Below are 27,971 nucleotides of genomic sequence, written 5' to 3'. Positions count from 1 at the left end.
AACCTGAACTTCTTTCTGAAAGACCAACGTGGCCTTGTATGAATGAAAAGAAAGAATGTTTCTGAAAGGGCTTCTGCCAAAAATGCAGAATCAAAACTTTTCTAAACCCTGAATTAATATCGTAATTACTTTTGTACGCTGGAGGGAAATGACGTTATGCAGTTCAAAACAATGATCTGAAGGGTGACACCACGGATGTATTTCTTTAAGACGAGTATGTTTTAAAACTATTTTAGCCACGCAAAACTTATGTAGACTGTCTATATGTCACAGTTTGTAGACTGTGTTGTTGTTTATGAATGAGTTTATATGCATGGAAGTGTTTCTGTTTTTAGCACTCCTTTTATCTGATCTAATTTTTATGTAGTCTAATAACAAAACAAGTAAATAGTGCTCTTCCACCTAACTAGCCTTGCTGAGGTGAAGTTTGATTTTGATTCTTGAGGACTGTCAATAACTATGCTTAATAAAGAGCTAGTCTCCATAGAGTTTTCTAATTGGTGAATGACATGGTCTAGTGTGATATCTAACTGGTGCGCGTTCATGACTTAATGAAGTCATGGCTTTGGATGGCAGGGGAGGGAGGTAAAATTTCTAAGCTATCATGCTAATGCTAGCATTCTGGCAGATCACCTACTGCACCTTTAACTGTTAGAAAATGACAGTAGAGCTACTATTTTGAAAATAAATCAAATAACCACAAAATTTTTAAACTTTCTATACATCGAGAAAAAGTAACACAAAGATTTTTAACACTGACAATGTTTCAGATTGTTGACATCATCACAGATTAATCTCTGAGGAATTCCATTGGAGACTAAAGAGGAAGAAGCTGAAAATACAAAAGCCCCCTATCTCAAAAATAAAAGACAAGACAAAAAATAAAGTGTAGAAAACAGACATAGCATTTTTATTGACCACATTAAAACATTGTTCCAATAAAACCCAGCTGTCTTGTTATGTGCTTTCCTGGAAAAATAAAGCGTAACAGGCACATGATGTTGGCTGGTACTGTGCTAAAAGGTGAAACTACCCGATTGGCTCGCACAGTGAGGTCTTTTCAACCTTTAAATTAGATCAAAAGTCAACCTGCACAGCGTAAAGCTATAAAGTTCAAAGGGTCAGATGATGAAATGTTGCTAAATGTTATTTGGAGATAGACTGTACTGAGGCAAAATGACATCTACAGGCCAAACTGCATTGTAAAACTGCATAACTACAGTGCATCTGAAGGCAATAACAGTCATGAGAAAGACATGAGAAAGTCAAGTCTTTAAACAAAGTAAAGTCTGGCAGTGGCAGAGCTCATTGACTCGGTCTATGGAGATTAAGGCTCACGTGTTTGGTGTTATAAGGAGTGCGTCTTAAAACATCATTGACTATTGAAGGGTTTCCCATGGGAAGCAGAGGATTAGCAAGACTAAACTTACACCAGTTTGTGCACAGTAAACACTTTAAATAATTTAATGTGCAACATAAAGGCTTTAGTGTGCAGCACTTTGGTCAATGATTTATACATGAATTTAAATCAGTGACACTGGAAAATGTATGTCAGTAATCTCTCTGAGACTTTGAGCTGGAAGATCACAGTGAAACACACAATATTCTCTTCAAAAATACTATAAAATATGCACAGCTTGGAATATTACATGATGCAACTGAAAAGATGACACCAATATACAACAGTGCTGGTAAATACAAAGTACATTAATTCAATCATCACATTTCTCCAAAAGCAAGAACAGACCAGCTTAGACAAAAAGGAAAAAAGAATAATGCTCAACACAAGGAGAAGAACAGAATAAGTTTTTGAAATTAGCATTTAGCTTTCTAGTGAAACCACAAGAGCTGTTAAAACTCGTAGGTCGAAAATAGCAATTAATTAGTAATAGCAATATTGCTAACTGCTATTTTCAACATAGCAAGTTCCTGCTAACAGTTCTTGTGGTTTCAGTGGCCTAAATTACTTTGTTTTAGTACCAAAAAGTATATCTTTCAGTCATCATTTTCATGACTATCAACAAGCCAGCTGAAATCAAATGTATGTTATGTGCAAAACAGTGACATAATATTAAATTAGCTTCATATGAATGCAGTTACCATGCAGCCTCTAAAGCCAACTTGCTTGTTTGTGTAAATATTTTCCTTTTGTCTTAGCTATTGCTTAATGTCACACATACCTGACTTGATTACTGTGAAGCCCTCAGGGTTTACTGGCCAAACAACACATTAATGTCAATGCTAGCAACACATATAACCTTTTATATTCATTCACTCATTCACTTTCGTTCGGCTTAGTTCCTTTATTTATCAGGGGGGTTGCCACACCGGAATGAACTGCCAACTTATCCAGCATATGTTTTACACAGCAGATGCCCTTCCAGCTGCAACCCAGCAATAGGAAACACCCATACTCTTTCACATACATACACTACAGCCAATCTAGTTTATTCAATTTGCCTATTGCACAAGTCTTTGGACTATGGGGAAAACTGGAGCACCTGGAGGAACCCAGGTGAACACGGGGAGAACATGCAAACTCCACACAGAAATGTCAACTGACCCAGCCGGGACTCTGCTGTGAGGTGACAGCTAACCATTGAGCCACCATGACACCATAACCTTTTTCAAATATCATATTTCTTGATAAACAACTCAAAAACAGTTGAGCTGAAGTTAAGGTCAGTGGTGTGCAAGAAATGAAATAATATTGGGCTGAAGGTGTTAGCATTTAGCCCATCCTCATTCCTTCCTTTATTGGTATTTCTACCCTCTAGCACTAAACATACAGGTTTAAGAATTTCTTGTGCCTTTATTTTAGCTATTGCTTCAAGTGACAATATGATATGTGATGACTAGAGCCTAGTTAAAATGAAGTCTATATTAGCTAGTAATGCAAAGCCTATCAATCATATTTCTCCATATGCACCAGACTAGCTAACTGTCGTTTACATGTACAGTTTGCTATACTGCTTGCAAATACTAACCTCTAGCAAAGTTGTTTTTGCCTTTGTCTTAGCTTAATGTGACAATATGTCTGATATGTAATGTTTAAGGTGGTTAGCTTGTTTTAAATGTTGCAAGTTTTTGCTAACAAGCCCTCAGTTTTCACTAGCCAAAAAAAACATCTGCAACAATGTCCCAAAGTTCATAGTTTGATCATCCTATTTCTAAATGCAATGTAGGAGCAGACCAGCTAAATCAATGCATGTTGTGTGTGTGTGTGTGTACAAAAAAAAGTGTAATCATTACACAAAGAGCAGAACAGGATTAGCCTTGTACCTAACAGCATTTAGCTTGTTTTACAAGCTATTACTAGAGTACAAAAACTAGCACAAAACAAGAAATAGTTGTGCTTTTCACCTTAGCTTTGTGAAGTGATAACCTCTGAGCAGTTAGCTTGTTTGTAATCTAGCAAGTGAGCAAAGTAAACAACATCTATGTCATGTTGGTAATACAAAGCACGTTATTCAGTAATCACAGTTTAGCTAAAACTGTGTAAAAGAGTAACAGAATAAGGAGCAGAATTCTAATTGTGGAGTTAGCAATTAACTGGCCTTCCTGCCCTTTTACCTGAAGAGCATCTTGCAACATTACTGGCTAAAGAAGATATTTTGCCTTCATGCTATATAGCCTGATGTGACAACATTTCAGAAACACGATGACTAAGCATTTAAAGCTTGTTTTAGTGACTAGCAAGCTCTTGCTAGCAGCCCTCACTAGTCATGAATACAAAAAGCCCCTCAGTAACTGCAACATAAACCACAAACGTAAATTATTTCACCCAAACCTAAAGATGTACACGTACACATCAGCTTCCTGTTTGAGGTCAGATATATCACAATGACTTACAAAATATCTTTAATTACTATATTATAGAAGTCATTTATAAATAAATAGCATTTCTGCCAGCATGCTCTTAGAAAAAGTAATGTGGTGGAGCAACGGTACAGTGTGGTGGTGTCTGATATATGCCATACTGTACAATATCCTCCAAATACTACGAAACAGACATGGCCAAATGAAGTCTTTGGACAATAGGAGTACAAATCCTAACTTTGGGATCTTTTTGCATTGAAACTAAAATATTAACATGGAAACAGAAAATATATTACAATTAAATATAATAATAATAGCGTCTCATTATACTAAAATTTATATCACTGACCACTAATCTGACTGTGATATCTGTGCTAGCTCTGTACTAGCATTGTTATGTAATCAAAAAGAACAGCAAGATTACTAAAGATACAGGAATGATGAGGATGTATGCTGATATTGTCCTTTTATTTAGGTTTTTTTGGCACAAAGTTTGTTGCATATCATGGTTTTACCATGCTGCGTGTCAACTTAAGAAATTATAAATATAAGCAGATCTGACATAAGTTAACATATAGACGTAAAGTGACTGCTGCTTTTGAAACTCCAAAACTTAGTTTGATTGTCCTCACAGATTTTAGTGGCATTGTGAAAATCTTATTAACATGTACTTAAGAAATGAACTGCAAAAAAAAAATAACACAACTAATATTCCAATGCCAAATCCTATCTGACATCATGTCAAATAAACGACTATAAAGCTCGCCACCGCTAACAAAATCACAATATTTATGCAAAATTAGAACGATGCGTCATTTCCTGAGGTATTTCTTCTTGTTCTTGCACTGAATGTGTAGCATCATTGCTTAAACAGACCTTTACCTCCTCATCTGAGTAGGGTATATGATCCACGGAGCACAGCGTTTCATTTATAGCATTAGAGGATGTAGACTCTCCGATTAGTCCGTCTTCAGCAGAGCCTTCCTGAGATTTCTTCTTTGATGGTGAAGGAGCTGGAGGAGCCGTGCAAGACCAAAAATAAGGAAGAGTCATTGCAATTAGCATACCTATCATGAGGAAACTTCCAGCGGCGATAAAGGAAACTGTGTATGTGCCAGTGGAATCCTTTAGCCAGCCTAGAATGAGAGAAAAAAACTACTTGTTTAAACGAGATTTTTTGTATTTGTCGTTGGTGTACTGTAAAACTAAAATGAGGTAACTGCACTCAAAAAGTTATATGAACTTAGAACTCAAAAATGATTGGTGCAAGATGCTCGGAAGTTAAGCTTGCAATTTTTTCCCATATGGTAGCTTACATTTGATTGAAACTGTCCAATAAGGTAAAAGAAATGAAGGGTGGGGCATAAATTTGTCCTTTGGAAACTGATTGGATAATTGGAAGATGGGTGTGTTACATACAAAATGGAGGAATATTGAGAAATTGAATTCCTCATATACTGGGAGGGGCTGGATGATTTGTCCTAAAATCTATTAAACATTTTAACTTGATTATGATTATTTTTATTTTATTTCATATATTTTGTTTTGCACTGAAAAGTTTTATATGCTGTCTAAGGGTATCTCTGGCGCAGCTTCCAGTCATCGTCAATGTAATGCAAAGAGGCTCAAGAATGAGTACATCGTCCTAATTGGCCAGAGATCAGATGTGGCAAAGTGGCCGCAGATGTAGAAATCAGCCACAGCCCTTAACAGAGCGGGATCATAATGACACATAGGGAAAGTAATTGAAAAAATCGTCCTGGAAACATTAGTTTCTAGATCAGGTGTGGGCAAACTTGATCCAGGAGGGCCAGTGTCCTGCATAGTTTAGCTCCAACCCTATTCAAACAGACCTCCCTATAGAGTTCAAGTTATCTTGAAGACACTGATTAGTTTGTTCAGGTGTGTTTGACTAGTGTTGGAACAAAACTCTGCAGGGACACCGGCCCTCGAGGATCAAGTTTGCCCATCCCTGTTCTAGATTATATGTTCTGAATGTCAATTTCAATTACTTTTTAATTAAAAGGCATAGCCCTATCCTGGGACTTGTGGAGCTGCACATTGAGGGATTTGCACTTCATTGTGAAAATTAAACCACACTTAACTGAACTAAACTGAATTTCAACTCTGAAAACTGGACTGACAGTTTTAATTTACTAGAACTTTAATGTAAAGCTGCTTTGACACAATCTGCATTGTAAAAGTGCTATAGACATAAAGATGACCTTAATTTAATATTCCAATTATCCAATCGGATGGACTAATGGACTAAAACCAGCCAGAAACAAGACCTACCCTAGCAGCCCCTCCAAAAAGGCATTCCATTTGACCAGAAGGGAAGAAGATGTCAGGGGGGTAGCGAAGGTTATGGCATTAGGTAAAAGATTATGATTTTTACAATGAACTTAAACTGACTGAGCAGAGAGGATTTCTAGTTCCCAGAATGCTTTGTGCTAGGACACACCAAACCTCCATCAACGAACTAGCAGTGGCAAAAACTGAATAAGTTGCCTCCTCGCATCAGCTGTGTCTGGTCCTGTCTAAACCAAAAAGCTGTGCTTGAACACACTAAACAGTAGTGATGGGTCCTTCTGGATTGATTTGTTCATTTTGACTGAATCTTTTAAATTACTCAAGAACTATCACTCTCAGTCAGTGATCCATTCACGCATGTGCACATTTCTGCAGGTGGAGGAGAAGCTTAGTTCTTTTTTCGAGTTTAGGCTAGCTGTAGATGTGTTTGGAAGAAACTCAACATTTTAATTGAATAAAATGAGTTCAAAAACAGATTATTTCATCTTGATGAATGACAATCAAAGGTCTGAGTCAGTAAAATAAACCTAAATTCCCATCACTACTACACAGATAACTTGAAAACATACTGTATTTTCTGCGCCATAAAGAACATACAGAGAATGAAGCTTTCCACACATGCAGGGGGCAGTATCTGTACTGTCAATCCACAGAGGAAACCAGAACTAGTGCTGCACACATATAAGCCATAAACAAAGCAGCATTTACATACCATTTTCACAGTACTTCTGGCTCACTGCAGAGGGATTTGCTTGTGCAAATATGTCTGAAAATCTGACTTACAGTTTATTTAAATTTAAGAAATCAGACAAAACGAAATTCGGCTTCTTTGTGTCCCTTCTGACTTATATTGTTTGCTTAGTTTTGTCAGTTTAGTTTGTGTTCTTGCTCTTTGATTCATAGCTAAACAGCCAATAGGAGTGTGATGTAATGTAAAGTAATGTTTTTATATAGCGCATTTACTGTATATGGCCATATGCCCAAAGCACTTCACAATCATGAGGGGGGTCTCTCCACACCATCACCAGTGTGATGAAACGATGGCAGCCACAGAACAATGGCTCCAGTGCGCTCACCACACACCAACTATTGGTGGATAGGTGATAGAGCAATTCAGGAGATGTGGATGACTGGGAGGCCATGATTAGTAAGGGCTGATTGAGGGAATTTGGCCAGGATACCGGGGCCCCTGCTCTTTACAAGAAGTGCTATGGGATTTTTAATAACCAAAGTTTAACATCTCGTCCAAAAGATGGGTGCTCACATTCAATGACAATCAATTCCAGCTCCCAAGCATTTTATCAATTAGACAAACACAATCTGACACGAGCCTGATGAGAACTGACATGTGGAATACAACAAACAAACTAGCCTGACTAGCCTGGTGTGTCCTTACCTTAGGGAAAACAGATCTTGAAATGAAGCGTTATTGTGCGTGTTTGCGTATGATTAAGATAGGGAGACGTAAATAAGTCTGTAATTTTGGGGAATGTTGTGATATGTTGGAGGTTAAATGGAAGTTAAGATTGCCCTTTTATACCCTCATATCGTAACTTACATCCAACTGAAACTGTTCAAAAAGGTAAAAAGTGAAGGGTGGAGCATAACTTTGTAATTTGGAAACCACTTGGATCATTGGAAGATTGGTGTTACCAACAAAATGGAGGATTATTGATGAATGGACTAAAGCGAGGCAGAAAAAAAAGACATGTCCTGCCTGATAGTCCCTCCCAAATAGCATTCCATGTGACCAGAAGTGAAGAAAAATTCGAGGGGAAGTGAAGGTTATGGCATTTGATAAACTATCATGATTTTTACAAAATAAAAAAAAGCACAGATACATCGATTATAATGAGCACTATATAAATTTTTTTCAGATAAAATCAGGGCTTTAAGACGAAAACAAAATCCATTCAGTTCACTCTGAGCCCTTCCAGCCGCAACCTAACACTGGGAAACCCAAAAATCTTCAAAATTCAAGTGAAAACTACTTCGTTGACTCAAAAGTTTTAATAAAAAATGTTTCAAGTAATCTAAACATATCAAGTTTGCAGTGTAATATCCGTTTGTGCATCAAACTAACAATAAAACGTGCCCAGTGTGAAAGCCCCTAAAACCATTTGTAACATCATATCCCCCAAGAAGTACCTACCAGACAATGGTGCCCCCAACAGTCCTCCAGCACTCTCTATAAGCTGCAAGAGGCCAAGAGCTCCCAGCACCCGCTCGATTCCTACAATCTCCGGCACCACAGCAAAGGCCAACGGTGCCATCGCTCCAGCGCAGAATCCGTAAACTATACTGACAAGCAGCAGTCCAGCGTAAACCACAGCCACAGGAATGAGCATCAGAGATAGGCCCAGTAGCCCGGTCCACACCACCAGCATGTGGAGCAAACGTATCTTGCCCAGATCTGAGGCCCAGCCGGAAGCCACGCGACCCACGATGTCTGCCACTCCAGTTATAGAGATCACAAAGGCTGCCTGGTACTCGGTGAAACCAATGTGGCGACTGTGGGCAACCAGGTGAACGTAGGGGATGAAGTAGCCAGCATTGAAGAAGGTGATGGCCACGGCGTACGTGACGAAGCCCCGGTGTGTCAACAGAGAGAGCTCGAAGCACTCGTAGATTCGGGAGAGCAGAAATGAGCATTTGTTGAGTTTGGTCGAGTTTTCAGTCTGAAAAGATAACATAAATGATTATTATTAGACATTGTTATTCATTATTGAAGTCAGAATTATTAGCCTACTTTTATATTTTTCCCCAATTTCTGTTTAACAGAAATAAGTTGTTTTCCAATGCATTTCTAAACATAATAGTTTTAATAACTCCTTTTTAATAACTGATTTATTTTATCTTTGCCATGATGACAGTAAATAATATTTTACTAGATATTTTTTAAGATACTAATATTTAGCCTTAAGGTGTAACTAGGTTAATTAGGCAAGTTAGGGAAACTAGACAAGTCATTGTATAACGATGGTTTGTTCTGTAGACAATCTGGAAAAAAATAATGCCTTAAGGGGCTAATAATATTGACCTTAAAATGTATTTTACTCTGGCCGAAATAAAACAAATAAGACTTTTAACAGAACAAATATTACAGGAAATACTGTGAAAAAACCATTGCCCTGTTAAATCTCACTTGGTATATATTTGAAAAAAATACAATAAAAAATATATATATATTTAAATCGCATGAGGGCTATTCATTTTGACTGTAAATGTAAATAATTCTAACATATTTTTTATTTAATTTTAATTATGCAAAATTGTAATAGTTATCTATAATTAAACTTAAGATGAATTATTATTTAAGTAAAAACTTAAGTCTGCATGTTGGATTAAAATATTAATTAAATAGTATTTATGCAAATACTCCAGCTCAGACAGTAGCCAATTGTGTTTAGGCAGTTCAGAGTAATTAGGCAAGTTATTGTAAAACGATGGTTTGTTCTGTAGACTATCGAAAAAAATATATAACTTAAAAGGGGCTAATAATTTTGTCCTTAAAATAATGTTTACATTTTTTTTACTTTTAGCTGAAATAAAACAAATAAGACTTTCTCTGGAAGAATAAATATTAGGTCCATAAATATTGGTAAATGGACACAATTCTAACATGTATGGCTCTATACACCAACACAATAGATTTGAAATAAAACATATAAGATGTGCTTTAACTGCACACTGTCAGCTTTAATTTGAGGATATTTGCATCCAAATCAGGTGAAGGCTGTAGGAATTACAATAGTTTACATATGTGCCTCCCACTTGTTAAGGGTCAAAAAGTAATTGGACAATTGGCTTCTAAGCAGTTCCATGGCCAGGTGTGTTATTCCCTCATTATCAAAAATTACAATGAGCAAATAAAAGGTCCAGACACACTCTCTGTCAAGTGTTGATGCAATGCAATATGAAATACTGCAATATTTTAAAATAACTTTATGCTATTTTATCTTTAATTTTATTTCAATCATTCATTTTCCTTCAGCCTAATAGCCAACTATTCCAGCATGTTTTATGCAGTGGATGCCTTTCCAGCCGTAAACCAGTACTGGAAAATACCCATACACATTCTCTCGTTCACACACCCATAGACTACAGCCAATTTAGTTCATCCAATTGCCCTATAGCACATGTCATTGGGCTGTGGGGGAAACCGGAGCACCCAGAGGAAACACACGCCAAAACCAGGTGAACATGCAAACTCCACAAAGAAATGGCAACTTGCCTAGCCGAGATTTGAACCAGCATGGTTCTTGCTGTGAGGCGGCAGTTATATTTCATCTTTTATCAATTTTTAAAACACTTTAAAAAGCTATTTATTCATGTAATGTATTTACTCCAGTCTTCACAATCTCACTATACTTGAGAAGTAATTTTGATATGCTTGCTGTTTTTTTTTCAGAACTCTTTGATGAACAGAAAACTATTGTAACATGTTTAAACTGATCACTTTTGATCTGTGCAATGCACACCATATAAATAAAATCATTATTTCCTTTTTTAAAAATTGTAACTAACCCCAAACCTTTAAACAGTTCATCAAAACATACCTTCACGGCCACTTTTGGAGTCCCCAGAGGCCGAATGAGCGCTCCGCAAGCAACCATGTTGAAGCTGAGGCCTCCAAGGATGAGCAAGGCCCCGCGCCAGGCGTATGCTTCGACTAAATACTGAAAAAGAGGAGAGAAGGCAAAGGAGGCAAGACCAACGCCTGTGAAGCCCAGGCCCATGGCTAGAGATCTCCGCTTGGTGAAATACTGCATGACTGATGCCATAGTAGGGGTGAAGACCAGCGCCCAGCCTAAACCTAAGACAAACAGAAAGAAATGATTCCCACTCAGTATCCTGAAACTGGTTAATAACAAATAAAAGCCACTCTTACATGAGCATTTACCTGAAATTAGTCCCATGGTCAGGTAAAGATGTAAAAGCGATGTTGCCTGTGAAGCCAGAATGAATCCCAGGCCTGAAAGAAATCCTCCTATCATAACAACAGGACGGGTTCCATACACATTACTAGCAGCTGCGCCTATTGGACCTGCATGCAGAGACATATTTACAGTAATTAAGCCAAAGTCTGGTTCTTTACTACTGTAGGTTGTGTTTGTTAAAGTGTCCCGATATGCTTTAAGTGCTTCTCTTTTTATTTTATGGGTCCCTAATAATAAGTTTGCATGCATCCATCGATTTAAGCCATTAGAATATCACAATCACAAAAGTTTAGGTTAGCACTTATTTTACGGTATGTAAACCAAAAGTTATATACTGCAAAGCCCAAAATTATTTTTACCGCTTCCAAATTCTGACTTAGAGATCCTCTATTATGGTTTTTTGAAAATGACCTTCCGTGCAGTGTGTAACACAGCTCTGAGTGAATGAAAACTTCCAGCTGAGGTTTAAATCTAAAAGTGCACCTTGTTTAAATATATTGATTCTTTAACGAAATAGTCGAATAAAAGAATCAAGTTGGGTTCGGATCTTTTGTTTGATCTCATCGATGTCGATGCGGTACATCACCAAATATGTAGTTCCAGTTACGGTACAATGTGAACACGCTTTCACTTCAGATAGTAGCAGAGGCACAGGGGATCACAGAACTGATCATGACGCGAAGATGACGATCACTGACAGATGGGATTTAAGGGTTAAAGTTCATTTTCACAACAATACCACAGTATAGCCAACCTAGTGCTGTTTGTTTCTGTCATTTTTCTGACGATTGATAGAATAACTGAAGCAATGTGGGATTCGTCGGCCGTTTGCTATTGAAGGAGCAAAAGAGACTATGGGACTTTGTCAGACTTAGACAGGGACTTTGTCAGTAACTGTTACAGTTCAAATGGACCAGTTTCTTCTTAATCTGGATTATAACATGTAAATGTCATGAAAATTGATGTCTCGTTTTGTGTAGTTTGCAAAATATGTGTTTAATTGTGTGTTATAATCGCTTGGGGGTGGCTTGTGATGACGTATCGATTAAAGATCAGTGCTTGTACTATATTCTCAGGTTAAATTTGTATGGGCCTGGTCACATATTGTGTCCAAAACTATGTTAAAAACATGACGCATGCTTCTTTTTTTTTTTTTACAGATTTTAAGTGCGATTCTGAACTGGTGACCCTCTGCTGTTTGTCTTTGCTATGGCCACCATCAGCTATTCCTCACGCGTAAAGCTGTCAATTTTCAAAACAGTTCAACTTTTGCCACTGTGTACATTAATATTGAATGTGTGTCATTGTTATCACTTGGGGTTATGATTAAAAGTAGAGTAACATGCTGGTGTTTAACTGCATTACTTTATTGCATTCCTGCATTCGGCTCTCACATACTCTGTGCTACCGCATAACCGTGGTGGGCATTTCTCTCTGCCGTGCGCTGAACCCAATCGACCAATCACAATAGACAGAGTCATCGGTCCAATCACTGCAGATTAGCTTCGTGCTAAGGAATGGTTTGGGAACAAATGAATTGGTGAACGATTCATATGGGAGTCGCTGGGATAATTAGGTAAAAAATTAAATGCATATTATAAGACAATGAAAGAGTTTTTTGACCTTGCACGCATGTCAGCATGTTGTTGGAGACCCCTAAAACCAAAATATGACCTTTTTAATGCAAAATAGAGGCTCTTTAAAGTTTCTTTTATTCAACCAGCAAGTTTGTTGTTTTTTTGACTGGAAATGACACAGGCTTCTCCCAAAAGATGATAAGACGATGTATAGAAGGCATGATTGTGGATAAAATATTTCTTAGCTTTGATTTACATTCTGCCAGGAGTATGAATAATTTTGGTCTTGACTGTAACTACATTGGTTTGTGATAGAGGTTAACACTAGAACTACCCAGGCGTGTCGTCATTTTGACCATTTTTAAAGGTTTTAATATAATAAGTTTTTAAATAAACCAATAAAATAATAGTACCCTGACTTCCTAAATCTCTGTATATTTCAGAGTTTTCCAGTCCTGAATGGCCATAACGGTCAAATTGACCTCATACACTTCAGCATCTACTACTTTTCCCATGTGCTTGCCTTATTAGCCTAACATACAGTAACTTTCTTATAACAGAAACATAACTTTAGGTTTTTCAAACTTTTAAAAAACAACATTTATTGAGATGTATTGTTGGTGATCGGATGGGTGTCCGATTGGGTAAGTTCATATGGACATAGGAGAATTAAGATTTGTTTAAAATAATTTAGGACCTACAACACAAAACTTCAACCAATTGGAGACTTTTTAAGCCTAAAATTTAGTTTTTGAAATTTAAGATATTTAAGACCCCGCAGACACCCTGTCATATGAATGACTGATAAAGCCATCCTAGTTCCAGTGTTAAGGGATTTTACTTGCATTGTATAATATATCTGTTAATTAACAGTTTCCGTATTTTGTGATTACATTTATGAATTGCATTACGGGATATTGATCTCTGTTCTGTTGACTTTTGATATTGAAAATTCAACTTAGTTTACTTCAGTGACTTTTATTGTCATTTTAGTACTTTGAAGTAATTTAAGGTATAAGAAATTAAATAGAGAGAAATAAGTCTGTAAAATAACAGAAAATGCACTGGCAGTTTATTACCAGGTTTTGTATCATAAAATCTGACACCAACTCAAACAATCTCTTAAAACTAACAAAAAAAGTTCATAAAAGTCCATTTCCCAGAGATGGGTTGCGGCTGGAAGGGCATCCGCTGCGTAAAAACTTGCTAGACAAGTTGGCAGTTTATTCTGCTGTGGCAACCCCGGATTAATAAAGGGACTAAGCCGACGAGAAAATGAATGAATGAATGAATAAAAGTCACATTTTTTTCTACTTTTTAAGGTAAAAAGTTGTTGAAAGAAAGATCAAGGTCCCATAATGCAATTCAAAAGCAATGATTAAAGGAAGTAAATAAAAACATGAATTACAAAATGCGGATAGATTTTTTACAGTGTAGTTATTACTCAGCTTATGTAATGCCTGATAAGTGCATAGTATGTACTTGCAAAAAAAACTAATGTTTTGTTAAGATTACTCTTGAAAACATTAGCTAAATATATCCATACTAGTTACCAATTGTTTGCAATTTTTTGTGAAAGTTGCACTAGAATAAACACATACTGCTTTAACTTGAAATGCTTCCTCTTAACAAGAGAAACCAACAAAAATGTTTGACAGTTAAAGCAGACGCCATTCACAGACAGACAATAAAGATCACAGGCTGACATTATGCAAATATGTTGCAGATCTAGACCAATCAAGAAAGCGAAACTGCAATTACAGATGACTCATTTCAGCAGTTGAGGATCCTTTTTTTTCTTTCATATGACAATCACTTTCTTTGTCATTTATTGCTTTTAATAATCACAAGCAGCTACATTACACACAGCATGAAAACTACTGTAATATTGAAAAAAGCATAGCGGGTCACTTTAATTTAGACATACACAGATTAAATCTGCATATCAACTTACTCATTAGCTGTTGCATGGCCAGCCCGATGGATGTTATCCAGGACACGGCCTGTGCACTCTCATCAAAGTACTGCACAAACTCCACAAAAAAGACGCCCAGACTGCGGATGAGCCCGAACACCAGGGCAGAAATCACGAAAAGAGCCCCCACCACCACCCATCCCCAACCACCATCAGGTGCTGCCCCCTGTGGGCAAGGCGGCTGCTCTTCCTCTGTCTTCTGGGGCTTCTCCATCACTGCACTGAAGAGACACAAATTAGGACAAGACAAATGAGCAGATCTACTTAACAGGGCTTTACTAAAACGTCTAATTGTGACTATAAGCTGCAGATAAGTAGAAGTAAAAACAAAACATTAAAAAGCTATGCAAGATTGTTTTGATATTGCACAAATTACAGAACACAGATGAAGAAGCTAATTTCCATAATGATCAATGCAATGTACCAAAAGCAAAGCAAATTTAAAACAACATGACTCCATTATCAAAATATTCAGGCTATGTCATTTTTCTGAATTTTAAACATATGGGCACAAGTAAAGAAAACACTCTTTTCTTTTCTGTGTTTTCATTATTATGTTTTCTTTGATAAATCCAAAGATGGTTTGTTCTGGCACACATTGTTTGATTTTTTTTTCATTTTCAGGTTTATTTGACAGTGACAATGCACATTAATAATACAGATGCAGATAGTTATGCTAGTAAGTTCTTACCCTATGAAGATTAGCATAATGCCTTCTTTTAACTCACTTATGAGCCAGACAGTATCTGCAGACATTTTTTGCCATTTCTGAGCAGAATTTTGTTAAAATTAAATAAATCTGCAGATTTATCCAGAATGACTTTGGAAATATAGTTAGAAAAAACTTAAAACATGAAATATAAAATAATCACTTTTTAACTTTTACCTAAGGTTTACATGGCAAATCTAATTAGATCCGCTTGTTTGGTAAACAAATTAAGTCTGTTATATAATATATTTCTACTAGAAGACAGAAAATATTACTTTACTAACTGAACTGGCCTCAAAGCAAAACATTTTAACCTGATTACGATTAATGAATGATTATTTTAGTATATATATTTACATATCACGAGAGATTTTGAATGAAGGGTGCATTACTTGCTTTTAAGTTAATTGAAGTAAACACACACTAACTACTATAAATGATTATTTATTGAACATCCACATTGAACAACTGAAGCAAAATCATTTGTTCTTATCAGCGCCGATAAGTTTTAACAACAAGTTTTGTGCATGAACAGAGGAAATTGGTATGCGGGCAAAGAGATTTGCATGCTCGTATTACATGAATGCGTATGGAATTTGTTTTTCCTGATGATTCAGTCACTTTTAATCTTCCTATGAGTTCTGCGGCCAAGACCCATAACATGAACAGTTTTCAGTTCAGCAGCACTGTAAAAAATGCTGGGTTCCACACAACATGAAGGAATTAAGATAACTTTTTAGTTTTTGCAAATTTAAGTTGATAGAACATAAAACAATTAAGTTGTCTGAACAAACACTCAAGAATTGTGTTATTTTAGCTCATTTTAAATAAGTAGTTTGAACAAGCAGCAATTGTATTTTTTTGAGCGAGGGTAACGTGATTCAGTAGGGAAATAATAAAAAATTGACCTGGAAAATTTTGAATAGATTCAGAATGATGATTTCGATTACTTTTTGATTAATCACGCAGAATTTACTCAAGAATATTACTGAAATTAAATTTTTTTTTTGGGACAACTTAACTGTTTTTATGTTCAATACGTTAACTTAATTCCTTCATGTTGTCCCAAACAAATCGATTGTGTGGAACCCAGCATTTTTTTTACAGTGAATATAAAAACTGAATAAATATACATTTACACACACATTTACACAAGTAAATAAAGAGACTCAAAATGGCCTAAAAACTGCAGATTTCTGCACGTGCAGACTCTGTGTCGGCTTACTTAAGACATAAAACACCTACACGCTGAATTTTTTTTTTACTTAAGTTACTGTTTTTTTATAAGCACAGTTAAGTTGATCATGTGATGTTCTGGTTTCTGCCTGGCCTGTTTCACCATTCAAAAGAGCCAGGTCACTGTGATTATCATCTTTTGTCTTTAATGTTTTATTGGTGCCACTTTCACCTTCAGAAGTAGTCAGCATAAATTCCTATGAGTAGATGTTTCTTAATGATAATGCACATGTATGAGGGCCACAGATCGCTTGATTAGATCTGAGCAGGTGAAACTTCAGAGTCCTGCAAGACCCTTTGAACTACTATCAAAATATAAATAATTAAAGATTACATAAATAATTAATGGTGCCACCCTGTGCTTTGTCACCACCTTTTAGCACTGCCTTATAAAATGTATACATCTGCACTGTAACTGTTCTTTAGATAGAGTTTGGTTGACGGCAGCACTGAGAGCACTTCCCAATAAAAAATCCATCAGTTGTGACTTCAAATCCTTGTCAGTTGTCCTCTCTAGCACATATAAACACACCTAGACATAATGCTTTTTTAATAAAGTCTTAATTAAGCTGTAAAGTTAACACTGAATATGACCTGATCATGAAGAGGAGCTTGAATTTCTATTGCTAACAGCTTGAAACCTGAGTCTGATCCAATTGTAATCAAGTCGTTAAAATCAGAATGACCTAAATGCAGTGACTGTCATTTAAACCAGGGGTGCCCAAACTTTTTCTTATGAAGGGCCGTAAACTAAACTTAATTCAGGGCTGTGGACTGAGGGTAAATATATCAAACTGTATTACATATAAATTGCTACAAGTTCCCCTTCGGTTGGGGAACTTCAGTGCCATGAATGGGAGGATTCGGATCAGAAGCCGCTTATCTGGAGAGTATTGAACGGGCCAATGAATGAAATTAATTGGCAGCGTAAGCTTGCGCAGGTGTGCGACATCTGCAATTATCTCAGCATATAAGCACACCTGAAGCCAACAGACGCCATCCTTTTCGCTTCAGATCCTTTCTGAGTGAGTCGATGAGGGTTCCTCTTGCTGATCAGCACTTCAGAGCGAACGAGTGTGTCTCCCGGTCCAGAGTGGGTCTTCGCGGTGGCAGACGGTCGAGCTGGGTTACTCCCTTGCCTGCGGTTCTTTGGGTCCGGTCCTCCAGAGCGGTGCGTATAGTTGCAACTTTCCTAAAAGAGCAACACAGTCGTGCAGCACGTCCTTTTCAGGATGGCGCTCCGACTGTGCGTTTCTGGATGCGGGGGTTTCCTGTCTCCGGATGATGGACACGATCACTGCATTGCATGTTTGGGGGTCCAGCATGTTAATGCGGTGCTCGCGGGCGGTTCATGTCGTCATTGCGATGCCATGACCGTTGCACAGCTAAGATCGCGGCTAACTTTCGCAAGAGAGCGAGCCACCCCAGTTGCCTCCTGTTCTAAAAAAGCAGCGGGCGCTCGGGCAGATCTGAGGGTTTCAGCGGGAGATAATCCGCCGCCCACGGGCTCGCGGACCTCTCGCTCCTCACGGCGCTCCATCCAAGCTTCGGGTGGTGAGAGTGATCCGTTTAACCAGATGGTAGCTCTCACACTCGCTGACACCGGAGATCAGATGTCCTCCGCGGCATCGGAGGGTGGGCTTTCACTGTCCGACGAAGATCCGGACCCGCTCGCCCCCTCCGGGCAGGTGAGCGCTGTCAAATCGGATCCTGAAGCGGACATGTTAGCCGTGCTTTCCCGGGCTGCTTCGGCCGTGGGGTTGGAGATGGTTTATCCCTCAGCTCCGCGGCCGGACCGACTAGATGGGTGCTACGTAGAGGACCAGAAGGCGAAGCCTTCGAAGCCTCTCGTCCCCTTCTTCCCGGAAGTGCACAGTAGGCTCACGCAGTCCTGGAGGGCACCTTTCTCTGCCCGTGCTGCGAGTGCCTCCGCCCTCACCGCCCTTGACGGCGGAGCTGCCAGGGGGTATGAGGCGATCCCGTCAGTGGAGCGCGCTATCGCGGTCAATCTTTGTCCGCGCGGCGCCTCTACGTGGCGGGGTTTGCCCCGCCTCCCGTCCAAAGCCTGTAGGTTGTCTGCCTCCCTCGGAGCCAGAGCTTATAAGGCTGCGGGCCAGGCTGCTTCTGCTTTGCACGCGATGGCCACCTACCAGCGCTACCAAGCGCAGGCGCTGGCCGAGCTGCACGAGGGCGGGTCCAACCCAAGCTTATTACATGAGCTGCGCACCGCGACCGACTATGCTCTTCGGACTACTAAGTCCGCCGCGTGTGCGCTGGGGAGGACGATGTCCACACTTGTGGTTCAGGAACGCCACCTCTGGCTAAACCTGGCCGATATGCGCGACGTTGACAAAGTTCGCTTTCTTGACTCGCCCATATCCCAGGCTGGCCTGTTCGGCGACACCGTCGGTGAATTCACCCAGGAATTCAAGGCGGTGAAAGAGCAGTCGGATGCGATGGGCAATGTCATCTATCGGCGTGGCCGTAAGCCCGCTCCGCCCGCCGAGCCATCCACCTCCGCTGTTCCTCGCCGAGGGCGCCCGCCAACGAGTGCTGCCCCGCCCCCGCCTGCGCCTCCGGCCAAGCGGGCGCGGCGTTCACCTCGAAAGCAGGCAGCCCCTCCTGCCCAGGGCGCCGTTAAGTCCGGTAAACGGACCGCGAAGCGTCCCTGAGACAGGCCATCCGGAGAAGAGGAAACTTGCTCTTTCCCCGCTGGAGGGCGGGGCCCCGATAACAACGGTACTTTTCAGTGCCACCAAAACATCAGTAAAAGAGCACTTTTTCCCTTCCCCGGATGTGACTGCACGAGTTCTGCCAGTCCGGGACGCGCTGCCTTCCGGCTCGCAGACTCTACGTGCTTCGCCAGTGGCTCACGAGCGCTGGGGGGACGGTCTCCCTTCCCTCAGCCCTCCAGCCCCCTCTCCGGAGTCAGGGTGCGGAGCCAGAGCGAATCGCTCTCCTCCAGCTCTTCCGCGGGACCCTCGTGCTTCCCGGATCAGCACACCCACTCCGCGCTGCCCCACCGCTGGTACGTCAGCGATTGTAGCGATGACTCCATTAGCGAGGGCTCTGCCTGCCTGGTTAGCGCGGGCCAGCCCCTCGCGGTGGCTCATACGCACAATCAGACTCGGTTACGCGATTCAGTTCGCGAAACGGCCCCCCAAGTTTACGGGCGTGTATTTCTCCAGGGTCAACCCCCTGTCCGCCCCTGTCTTGCGAGAGGAGATTGCTGCCCTCCTGGCGAAGGGTGCAATCGAGCCGGTTCCTCCAGCCGAGATGGAGAGTGGGTTTTACAGCCCATACTTCATCGTACCCAAAAAGAGCGGTGGGTCACGGCCAATCCTAGATCTGCGCGTTTTGAACCGCTGTCTGCACAAGCTGCCGTTCAGAATGCTCACGCAGAGGCGCATTCTCCAATGCGTTCGTCCTCGGGATTGGTTTGCAGCCATAGACCTGAAGGACGCGTATTTCCATGTCTCCATTCTTCCACGCCACCGCCAATTTCTGCGGTTTGCGTTCGAGGGTCGAGCGTGGCAGTACAAGGTCCTCCCCTTCGGGCTCTCTCTGTCTCCGCGGGTCTTCACCAAACTCGCGGAGGGTGCCCTAGCGCCCCTTCGGCTCGCGGGCATTCGCATACTCGGTTATCTCGACGACTGGCTGATTTTAGCCCACTCGCGGGAGCAATTGATTATGCACAGGGACGAGGTGCTTCGGCATCTCCGCCTACTGGGGCTTCAGGTCAACCGAGAAAAGAGCAAACTCGCCCCCGTGCAGAGGATTTCTTTTCTCGGGATGGAGCTGGACTCGATCACCATGGTAGCGCACCTCTCCGAGGAACGCGCTCGCCTGTTGCTGAACTGTCTGAGGGAGCTCGACAGCAAACTAGTGGTCCCACTTAAGTTCTTTCAGAGGCTCCTGGGGCATATGGCATCCGCAGCCGCCGTCACGCCGCTCGGGTTGCTCCATATGAGACCACTTCAGCACTGGCTTCACGATCGGGTCCCCAGACGCGCATGGCACGCGGGCACACACCGGGTCTCGGTTACTGCGCTGTGTCGCCGCGCCCTCAGCCCTTGGAACGACCCCTCGTTCCTACAGGCCGGTGTGCCTCTAGGACAGGCGTCCAGCCATGTTGTTGTTTCAACAGACACTTCCAACACGGGTTGGGGGGCCGTGTGTCGCGGGCATGCGGCTGCGGGCCTCTGGAAGGGTGCCCAGCTGCATTGGCATATCAATCGCCTAGAGCTGTTGGCAGTGTTCCTCGCTCTCCACCGCTTTTTACCGGTGCTGGAGCGGCAACACGTGCTGGTCAGGACGGACAGTACGGCGGCGGCGGCGTATATCAACCGCATGGGGGGTATGCGCTCTCGCCGCATGTCTCAGCTCGCCCGCCGTCTGCTCCTCTGGAGTCACCCGCGGCTGAAATCGCTGCGCGCCATTCACGTCCCAGGCACGCTCAATCGTGCAGCCGATGCGCTCTCACGACAGCTGTTACGCCCTGGAGAATGGAGACTCCACCCCGAGTCTGTTCAGCTGATATGGGCGCGATTCGGGGAGGCCCAGATCGATCTGTTTGCTTCCCCCGAGAACGCTCACTGCCAGTTGTTTTTTTCCCTGACCGAGGGCTCTCTCGGCACGGATGCACTGGCCCACAGCTGGCCTCGGGGCATGCGCAAGTATGCGTTTCCCCCAGTGAGCCTGCTCGCGCAGTTTCTGTGCAAGGTCAGGGAGGACGAGGAACAGGTTCTGCTAGTTGCGCCCCTTTGGCCCAACCGGACCTGGATATCAGAGCTCTCACTCCTCGCGACGGCCCTCCCCTGGCGGATCCCTTTGAGAGAGGACCTACTCTCTCAGGGACAGGGCACCATCTGGCACCCTCGCCCCGATCTTTGGAACCTCCACGTGTGGTCCCTAGACGCGAGGAAGACTTAGGTAACCTACCGACTGCGGTGGTTAATACCATCACTCAGGCTAGAGCCCCCTCCACGAGGCGCGCCTACGCCCTGAAGTGGAGTCTATTCACTGAATGGTGCGTCTCTCGCAGAGAAGACCCCCGAAATTGCCAGATTAGTGTTGTGCTCTCTTTCCTTCAAGAGAAGTTGGACAGCAGGCTGTCGCCCTCCACTCTCAAGGTTTACGTGGCCGCCATCTCCGCTTATCATAGCGCGGTAGCTGGCGGCACCGTGGGAAAGCATAACCTGGTCATCCAGTTCCTTAGGGGTGCTAGGCGAATTAATCCATCTCGCCCCCCTCTCATGCCCTCTTGGGATCTCGCCCTCGTTCTCACGAGTCTGCGATCCGATCCCTTTGAGCCACTCGAATCAGTATCTCTAAGATTTCTGTCCCTGAAGACAGCTCTGCTGGTTGCGTTGGCCTCCATCAAGAGGGTCGGGGACCTGGAGGCATTTTCGGTCAGTGACTCGTGCCTGGAATTCGGGCCGGATTACTCTCACGTTATCCTGAGACCCCGCCCCGGTTATGTGCCCAAGGTTCCTACCACCCCCTTTAGAGATCAGGTAGTGAACCTGCAAGCGCTGCCCCCGGAGGAGGCAGACCCAGCCCTTTCTTTACTTTGTCCAGTTTGCGCTCTGCGCATTATGTGGACCGTACTCAGAATTTTAGATCATCTGAGCAGCTCTTTGTCTGTTATGGCGGTCGGCAGCAGGGAAGTGCCGTATCGAAACAAAGATTATCCCACTGGATTGTGGATGCCATTTCACTCGCTTATTCGAGTCGAGGTCAGCCGTGTCCCCCGGGAGTACGTGCACACTCCACTCGGAGCGTTGCATCCTCTTGGGCGCGTGCACGCGGCGCCTCTCTAACAGACATCTGTAGAGCTGCGGGCTGGGCGACACCCAACACATTTACAATCTGCGAGTGGAGCCGGTTTCCTCAAGGGTATTAGGTAACCCTTTGGTGATTGAGGAGACAACTCGGTAGGGTGTTGAAACACGCTTGCGGCGCCATTCTCCCTAAACACGGAGGTACGTGCGCCTTTTTTATCTGTCAGTAAAGTTCCCCGTCAGGTGAGCCCTGCAGATTCCTCCGTGGCCCCCAGCACTGACTCAGCGGAGGAGTCACTTGCTGGCCCACTACGTTGTAGGTCTGCCCGCTGGTCAGCCCGCGTTTTGGGTATAGGTGCCTGCTATGCGTGATCCCCACTAGGCGATCCCATATGCTTATTCCGCCACGGTTAAGTCCCCCCCCTGGGCGGACCCGTGTCTTCCCTCTCCGCTAACCACTCTTTTGCTATGCGTACTCCCCCTTTTTAGGGCTAGTCCATAGGTAAATTCTGCCATCTATCCCCCCCTTGGGTAACGGATGGCCTCCGCAGCGTCCTCCCTATCGGGATTGCACGCTTCCCAACGTACTGTCGTATTTCCTAGAATTATCTAGATGCTCACGACTTCCCAAAAAATATATCTAAATCCGTAAAACTTCTGTTGAAGTAGGATAAATTAGGGCCAGGGACACGTTGGAGGACCGCGCCCCCCATGATGTGGGTGCGTCACGCTTGCTTGACTATCTCCTCATCGGGGGTGTTGGTAAGGTGCAGTCATTATGGCGCTTTCCATATTCTCCCATTCATGGCACTGAAGTTCCCCAACCGAAGGGGAACGTTCGAGGTTACAGAAGTAACCCTTCGTTCCCCGAGGAGGGGAACGGAAGTGCCATATTCCGTCGCCATAATGACTGTCCCTTAGCTGTTTGAAAGTCTCTTCAGCTTAAAAGGATGGCGTCTGCTGGCTTCAGGTGTGCTTATATGCTGAGATAATTGCAGATGTCGCACACCTGCGCAAGCTTACGCTGCCAATTAATTTCATTCATTGGCCCGTTCAATACTCTCCAGATAAGCGGCTTCTGATCCGAATCCTCCCATTCATGGCACTTCCGTTCCCCTCCTCGGGGAACGAAGGGTTACTTCTGTAACCTCGAACGTTCTTAATAATATTTTAAAAATAACGAGAAAGTACTGCTTTATATTAACTATTGCAGTATTTTTTATAGAAATTTATAACAAAACCAAAACAATCCCATTTAAAACAATGGAGTTTAACACCGATTACATGAGTCAAGCTGCACCTGTTTTTGCCTTGATTTAATGTCTCGCTGATGTCTTCAGCATTGTTCTCTGTCCATAGATGGACAGCATTTTTGAAAATCTGATTCATTTACAACATTTAACTTTAGTTTGCTTTTTGTAGCTCAGCAATAAAACAAACAAACAAAAAAGCTTATGTTGTATTAGAAATGACAATCTCAGTTAAAGGCATTCGCCCTACTCTCTTCTCTGATTGGACTGTAGGCCAAATAAAACATTACCATGGGCCAACACGCGGGCCCTAGTTTGGGCATCTCTGATTTAAATAGAAAGGCAGACCTATAATGCATTATTTATGGTGGTCGAGAGAGCTTAACGTGCTGCAATTTAGGAAATAACACGTGCAATTACAAAAAACACCGGTAAATTAAGAAAAGATCTCCATCTGTTTGACAGCATACGTGCTGCAAATCCTCACAACCCATACACAAATGGGTCCAAAAAATGAACTGCATTTTCCCACAATGCAAACAGATTAATAAAACGCACTGCATCTACTCACAACACAAAAAGAGCAGAAAACAATGGAAATGTTTCAAGGGGACCCAAAAACGTGACCGACGCCGCTGTGATGTGACTTGCTCAGTGAAGTTGTAGGTGATCTTTTTCATTAAATGTTTATGTTGTGAGAAAATGCAGCGTGTTTTCTTAAACGGCAGCATGTTAAGCTCTCTCAGCCACTGTACTTAAGACATTTTCAGTGCATGAAATAGTTTATAACTGTCATAAAAGTTAAAAAAGCACATTCTGCCAGACTGAACATACAGTATATCCCAAACCAATAAATGATTTTAATGCACACAGTATTTTAGTCTTTATCAAACTACAAAACCTGGACATTTGCACTAAAACTAAAAAAACCTGTATAATTGTAATGATTACATTTGACTAATATTGCCAAATTCACTCTTATTTGAGGTTATTTGTTTTAATACCCGCAATAATTTTGCGAATTTACTTAAAGAACCGCATTATACAAGTACTTTTTGCCCTATACATGTATATCTCTGTGCCTTACAGGTAATGTTTCATGTGCAACACCTCATTATATAACTTTAACTTTATATAAGTTTTGCAGGTGTGAAAAAACTTAGGAAACACTGTCATGTGTTCATTTGTATTAATGAACATTTACCATGAGTAAAAGACAAATGAAAAGATAAGGAAATCTAAATACATTTTATTTTATATAATTTTAAAACATTGTATGTAGTCGCATGCCATAAAATGTTAGTTTTAAAACTTTTTTTACTGGTACACATTCTAGATTTACGAATTTACAATACTTGTAAAACATAATAAGGTAATGTAAAACATGTTAATAATAAAAATAACAACAACAATAAACAATAATCTAATCACACGTTAAAAGTGAATTAATAAATTGTAAATACTGAAACATTAACCGAACCGCCAAAGCTCATTAATATTCATGAGATTTGTTGTTAAATGACGTAGAACAACCGTCGTTATCATCTAGCGTTTGATGTTAGCAAACGGTAAGAAAACAGTTAAACGATATAATTATGATTAATAACCATCAACACGTTGATTTTGCACACCGAATATGTTACATATTACAGTTTGTTTACAATTACTATAAATATTACTGTATGTTTACATTCCTAATCATGAACAACTGACAGTAACGTTAGATGTTAATGAAACACCGAACATTTTTAGAGAAAACAATATATTAGCCTAACCATGTTGCTTCTTGAATGACAAATAATGTACAATCATTAGCTGCTATTAAATACAATTTTAAACATAGAATAACATTAGTCTGATGTATACAATGAGTCTGAAAACGCGAAGCTTTGGGTTATCGTGTCCATAACAGATCGGTCGTTACTTACCCATAATCCGATCACCCCTTTTCCTGTCCGGTCATAACTCAGTTAAATCAAGTAAAAAGCTTATGTTTGAATGTATCGATAAGCAGCGCATTTCCGATGGTGACTTCCTTCACCTGCTCCTCTTGACAGGAGCCGCTGTTTCTCGCGCACGTGCTGGTTTAGTTTCCTCGAAGCTCCGCCTCCAGCGCGCGCTCACGAGCTCACGAGACAGCATGAAGTTTTCATTTCTCTTCCAGCATGTGGCAAGATGTCCTGATCATTTATAAACTACACGTGCGGAAGGTTCAGGTAAGGCAACAATAAAAGCACATTCAGCAGGCTGCCATGCGTTAAACTAGTGTCAGCAAAGATTAACCACCGTCAGTAGATTAACTGTCTTTACTGGTGTAAAATGAACGCCCCCTAGCGGCAAGTTCAGTTGATGCTTAAAGATAATAAACAACTAGGCCCATTTACATTTGTTTAAAAAAGTAATACCCCTTTTGGAAAAGGAGGCCAGGAGTGGTTTATGATTTCAACTTTCAAAATAAATGTCTAAAAATATGGTTGTTGATTTAGGAAAATCTAGAAAAATAATAATTTACCTGTCAATATTTAATGTCATATTCTAATCAAGACATACATCTTTAAAAGAAAAACAAAAACGAATACTTAGGTAAAATCTAATTTGAATAAATAAAAAATAAATATTACTTTAAGTTTATCAGACAAACTAATTTAATTAAACCATTTTATTTGCTAATTTTCACTTTTAGATAAAAAAATAAATGTGTTTCATGCTGTAGTCATTCATCAATAGGCGTATATATGTTTATTATCACAAGTCCAAAAGTGGATGTGAAATGGGGAAAAGGCAGGGGATGCTCTAGCAGGCACACACTCACATAGATAGACACTCTCATAGATTTTTTAATGGACACTATTAATACTTTCTAATTAGCATTCGATAGATAGATAGATAGATAGATAGATAGATAGATAGATAGATAGATAGATAGATAGATAGATAGGTAGGTAGGTAGATAGATAGATAGATAGATAGATAGATAGATAGATAGATAGATAGATAGGTAGGTAGGTAGGTAGGTAGGTAGGTAGGTAGGTAGGTAGGTAGGTAGGTAGGTAGGTAGGTAGGTAGGTAGGTAGATAGATAGATAGATAGATAGATAGATAGATAGATAGATAGATAGATAGATAGATAGATAGATAGATAGATAGATAGATAGAGTTGAAGTCAGAATTATTAGCCCCGCTGTTTATTTTTTTCTCTCTAATTTCTGTTTAAAGGAAATAAAACATTTTCAACACATTTCTAAACTTAATAGTTTTAATAATTCATTTCTAATAACTTATTTATTTTATCGTTGCCATTTTGACAGTAGTGGCGCAGTAGGTAGTGCTGTTGTCTCACAGCAAGAAGATCGCTGGTTCGATTCTCGGCTCAGTTGGCGTTTCTGTGTGGAGTTTGCATGTTCTCCCTGCGTTTGCGTGGGTTTCCTTCTGGTGCTCCGTATTCCCTCACATTCTAAAGACATGCGGTACAGGTGAATTGGGTAAGCTAAATTGTCCGTAGTCAGTGTGTGTGAATGAGTGTTTGTGGATGTTTCCCAGAGATAGGTTGCGGCTGGAAGGGCATCCACTGCGTAAAAACGTGCCAGATAAGTTGGTGGTTTATTCCACTGTGGCGACCCCAGATTAATAAAGGGACTAAGCCGACAAGAAAATGAATGAATTATGACAGTAAATAATCTTTGACTAGATATTTTTCAAGTTTCAAGACACTTCTATACAGCTCAAAGTGACATTTAAAGGCTTAACTAGGTTAATTAGGTTAACTAGGCAGGTTAGGGTAATTAGGCAAGTTATTGTATAACGATGGTTTGTTCTGTGACTATCGTGAAAAAATATAGCTTAAAGGGGCTATTAATTTTTTCCTTAAAATGGCTTAAAAAATTAAAACTGCTTTTATTCCAGCCAAAATAAAACAAATAAGACTTTCTCCAGAAGAAAAAATATTATCAGGCATACTGTGAAAATTTCCTTGCTCTGTTAAACATAATTTGGGAAATATTTAAAAAAGAAAACAAGCATAACAATTCTGACTTCTACTTGTTATATTTCTTAAAGGGAAAGTTCACCCAAAAATAAACATTTATTCATTATTTACTCTCCCTCAAATTGTTTCAAACCTTTTTTGAATTTCTTCCTTCTGTTGAACAAAAAAAGACATTTTGAAGAATGTTACAAACCTGTAACCATTGACATAGAAAAAAACAAAAATCATGTAAGTTATTGGCTGTTCCTACAATTTTTACAATGTCTTCTTTTGTGTTTAACAAAAGAAAGAAATTAAGCTTTGTGAGCTTTGTGACAAGTGAAGGTTGAGTAAATGAAAAGCGAATAGTCAGTTTTGGGTGAACTATCTGTTTAAAAGCAACTGT

General features: G+C 40.9%; 2 protein-coding genes and 1 long non-coding RNA gene across 22 annotated transcripts in view; 2 read left to right on the top strand and 1 right to left on the bottom strand.

The window, feature by feature from the left end:
• Positions 1-882: 882 nt before the first annotated feature.
• On the bottom strand, positions 883-25,664 carry slc16a13 (solute carrier family 16 member 13). Of its 2 annotated transcripts, XR_015495508.1 has the most exons (7): positions 25,531-25,664; positions 14,604-14,845; positions 11,036-11,179; positions 10,692-10,948; positions 8,285-8,810; positions 1,981-4,955; positions 883-1,848 (listed from the first exon to the last, which is right to left on the bottom strand). XR_015495508.1 is itself a non-coding variant. In XM_087260870.1 (6 exons), exons 2-6 carry the CDS (start codon positions 14,836-14,838, stop codon positions 4,609-4,611), a joined length of 1,509 nt encoding a protein of 502 aa, XP_087116996.1. In that variant the 5' UTR covers positions 14,839-14,845; positions 25,531-25,664; the 3' UTR covers positions 883-4,608. The 2 variants fall into 2 exon arrangements, 1 of the variants encoding a protein (XP_087116996.1); XM_087260870.1 differs by having other exon boundaries at positions 883-4,955.
• On the top strand, positions 10,127-13,061 carry LOC147843095 (uncharacterized). Its single transcript, XR_015495523.1, has 2 exons — positions 10,127-10,329; positions 10,544-13,061. It is a non-coding gene; the product is annotated as an uncharacterized LOC147843095 (long non-coding RNA).
• Positions 25,665-25,713: 49 nt separating the features above from the next.
• The window catches only part of trip6 (thyroid hormone receptor interactor 6), a 52,869-nt gene continuing 50,611 nt past the window's right edge, over positions 25,714-27,971 (top strand). For all 19 annotated transcript variants that reach the window (XM_087260868.1, XM_087260858.1, XM_087260857.1 and 16 more), the window contains exon 1: positions 25,714-25,818. The gene's annotated coding sequence lies outside the window, so the exon portion shown is untranslated. The remainder of the gene's footprint in view (positions 25,819-27,971) is intronic.

The sequence above is a fragment of the Danio rerio genome, chromosome 7 (assembly GCF_052040795.2).
Source record: "Danio rerio strain M-AB ecotype USA chromosome 7, GRCz13ab, whole genome shotgun sequence".
Taxonomy (NCBI): Eukaryota; Metazoa; Chordata; class Actinopteri; order Cypriniformes; family Danionidae; genus Danio; species Danio rerio.
This window is presented reverse-complemented; position numbering and strand designations above follow the sequence as displayed.